This window comes from Triticum urartu, chromosome 3A, assembly GCF_056163025.1.
Source record: "Triticum urartu cultivar PI428250 chromosome 3A, HENAU_Tu73, whole genome shotgun sequence".
Taxonomy (NCBI): domain Eukaryota; kingdom Viridiplantae; phylum Streptophyta; class Magnoliopsida; order Poales; family Poaceae; genus Triticum; species Triticum urartu.
The window spans coordinates 680,708,437-680,711,835 of NC_141875.1; the positions used below are offsets into that span (position 1 = coordinate 680,708,437).

At 43.6% G+C, this 3,399-nt stretch overlaps 1 protein-coding gene across 1 annotated transcript; it reads left to right on the top strand.

Moving 5' to 3' along the window:
- Positions 1-1,219: 1,219 nt before the first annotated feature.
- On the top strand, positions 1,220-2,598 carry LOC147981520 (uncharacterized). Its single transcript, XM_087515992.1, has 2 exons — positions 1,220-1,377; positions 1,461-2,598. The coding sequence occupies exons 1-2, from the start codon at positions 1,220-1,222 to the stop codon at positions 2,596-2,598; spliced, it is 1,296 nt and encodes a 431-aa protein (XP_087372118.1).
- The last annotated feature ends 801 nt before the right edge of the window (positions 2,599-3,399 follow it).

The following is a 3,399-nucleotide window of genomic DNA, read 5'->3' on the forward strand; positions in this document are numbered from 1 at the left end:
GTCTAGCGAATTTAATCGATCTGGAACAAGGAAAGAAGAAGATGATCACGGCCCAGTACCACGCACTGTGACAAGTGTTTTTCCTTAACTTTTTTTTTTGATGTTTCATATATAGTACCACGCACTGCTTTGGGCAGCCTTTGTCGCCGGAGTTGTACCTGTCAGGGGCGGAGCTACGGGGGGTCGAGCGGGGGCCAACCCCCCCCCCCCCCAACTTGCGCGTCGAACCAACGTTGTATAGCGTAATTTTTGTTCGATCAGGACTAGTTAGAACTAATTAGCCCCCCCAACGGTGATCTCAAGCCCAGTAGCATATGTTTAGCCCACTAGCCCAACACGGAAGACAAAGAGGCAGGCCTGAGGTCTCCTAGACTCCTACAGAATAGGAATCGATCGACGCAGACGGCCAACCTGCAAGTGAGTCTTCTTTAATTCATGCTATGCAATTTATATGCCGGCGAACTGATCCTTACTGCAGAAATTCTTGAGTTAGGTACTTAGGTTAAATGGGATCAGGGGAATTAGGGGAACTAATATCTTGTTTATTCTCACAAACATGTGCTGCAAATTAGGCATGACACAAATTAGGCCTGCTCTTTTGTTTGGATTTATTGTCTGTTGTCACCGATCTGTATTTTTGTGTTTGTGTAGTCATGAAGAGGAAGACAATGCTTTCTTTTTTTGAGAAGGTTGGATCAAGCTCCTGCCCTGGCTCCCAACCTGAACCTACTGCTACCGGTGTTGATGATTCCAACACAGCCGAACAAGGACAAAGTAGTGGACAGAGTAACACTCTTGATCAGAATGTTTCAGCATCTGTAGAAGGTCCACAGCAAGAGACAGTTGTAACAACAGAAACAGATTATATTAGAGACCCCGGCAAACGTCTTCAAATTTGGCAACTCCCTCCTGCCAAGCAAGATGAAGCTCGGCGTTTTTATATATCTGAGGGCGCATATCAACCGATCCTACAACCAGAGGAATACCCATTTGCTGGAACAGGTACTCATCGCCGTCGATTCCAGAAAGATTGGTTTACAAACCATTTTTGGTTAGAGTATTCAACTGACACACATAAGGCATACTGCTTGCCTTGTTTCCTCTTTTCCAAAAAGCCAATTGGAAGGTGTGGCTCAGAGCCTCAGATACATTCACAGTCAAGGGATTTCAAAACTGGAAAAAGGTCAATAATGGGAAAGAATGTGCTTTTCTAACTCACATGGGTCGTGATCCTAACTCAGCTCATAACTTTGCTGTTAGATGTTTTGAAAATCTTAAGAATAGCATGTCTCATATAGACAAGGTAATGATGAAGCAATGTGAGAAAAGAGTGGCAGATGCGAGACTAAGATTCAAGACTACAATTGATGCCATCAGGTAAGCATGATTTCTATATCTATTATGTCCCAAGTGGACTTGTTACTTGTAAATTCTATACTAAGCAATTGTTGCATCTACAGGTGGTTAGCATTTCAAGCATGTCCCTTTAGAGGCCATGATGAATCTCCGGGATCTAAAAACCGAGGTAATTTTATTGAGATGCTCAAGATTCTGACGTCGTATAATAAAGAGGTCAATGAAGTGGTGTTAGAAAATGCTCCAAGAAATGCAAAGTACACTTGCGGAGAAGTCCAGAAAGAAATTGTAAGCATAATTGCTTGTAAAGTGCATAAATCAATTAAAGAAGAAATTGGCAATCGCAAGTTTTGTATAATGGTTGATGAAGCTAGGGATGAATCCAAAAAAGAGCAGATGGCGGTTGTTATTAGATTTGCCAATGAAGAATCAATTATTACAGAGCGCTTTCTTGATGTAGTGCATGTTAAAGATACTGCTGCAACAACTCTCAAAGACAAGATACTTGCTGTTCTAGCTTTCAATAACCTGAATGTGCAAGATATCAGGGGCCAAGCATATGATGGGGCTAGCAACATGAGGGGAGAGTGGAATGGATTGAAGGCTCTTATTCTTCGGGAGTGTCCGTATGCATACTACATTCATTGTATGGCTCATCAGCTACAGTTAGCTCTTGTTGCAGCATCCAGAGAGGTGCATGAGGTACACAACTTCTTTCAGCATGCAAACTTTATAGTCAATGTTGTTAGTGCTTCTTCCAAACGCAACGATGAATTGCTAGCAAACCAGGCAGCTCAAATTGAACGAGAGATCGAACTAGGAGAACTTGATACTGGCCGAGGGTCAAATCAGTTAGGCTCTTTACAAAGAGCAGGAGACACTAGATGGAGCTCCCACTATAAATCAATCCAAAGCTTAAGAAAGATGTTTGCTGCTTCTGTTTCTGTTTTAAGGAGTATAGCAAGTGATCGTTCGGTCTCACAATTTTCTCGAGGAGATGCTGTTGGTGCTCTTAGGATTCTCATCTCATTTGATTTTGTGTTTATTCTGCACCTAATGGAAAAAATCATGAAGATCACTGATGTGTTGTGTGTAAGACTGCAAACTAAATCTTTGGATATTTTGAATGCTTTGGATTGTGTGTCCAACACAAAGGTGCTGCTTGTTGACTTGAGAGAAAATGGTTGGGAATCCCTTCTTGAAGAGATTGATATTCTGGAAATGGCTACTCCCAGACGTTGACTCCATTTGCAACACTGGACCGGAGTGGACTATTTGGCGTGCTGGGCCCCTCTAGGAAATTGCCTGCATGGTGTTGCTCATGACCTTATGGAGATCCTAGCACATCCGAACGAGATTACGAATGAGAAAGAACCACCCCTGGCGGAAGCCTCATGCCGGTCTCTGCATACCTATATCACATCCATCATGTGCATTAAAAAACCACGAGAATATAGAGAAGGGCGGGATGGTGCTTGATGAGTCGGCAATCCATGGAGCTCCCATTCCTCTTGCAAGGTCGAACAGAAGGGTGGAGAAGGAGCTTCACTAGAAGAAACCACTAGAGGACTGGGTGAAACTTAACTCAGATGGAAACTTTGTGGCATCACTGAGCGAGTCTAAATGTGCCATGGTCCTCCGTGATGATGCGAGCTCGGCCGTCTTTACCATGTCTAGAGAGTTGTCCACATGCGGTAGTGCCCTGGAAGCAGAGCTGGAGGCTTGCATAGAGAGTTTGGTAGGATAATATCCACTATCCCTAACCGCCATGCACGTCTCTCCAGGCCATCACATCTGTTCGAAGCATCCCCTGGGGCTATATATATCATCAATAGACAATGTGTCACGTTACATCTCTGTGTCTATTGTCTTTTTACATTCAACAGCTAGCGCTGAACCCAGCTTCCCATTGTGGTGGAGATGGACTATGTTGAGGTGGTCGCAACGATTAATGCTTTCACAGATAGTTGATCAAGGTACATGGCCCTCGTGCGAGAGATTCAGGTGATGGTGCATGTTGAGAAATAGATTTTGCATACTATA

What these genes read in the sequence shown, in the direction of transcription:
- LOC147981520 (XM_087515992.1), top strand. Translation starts at nt 1,220, where the DNA reads ATGGGTCGTGATCCTAACTCAGCTCATAACTTTGCTGTTAGATGTTTT. An exon ending in ACTACAATTGATGCCATCAG is followed by an intron (nt 1,378 to 1,460) that starts GTAAGCATGATT and finishes TTGCATCTACAG; the next exon opens with GTGGTTAGCATTTCAAGCAT.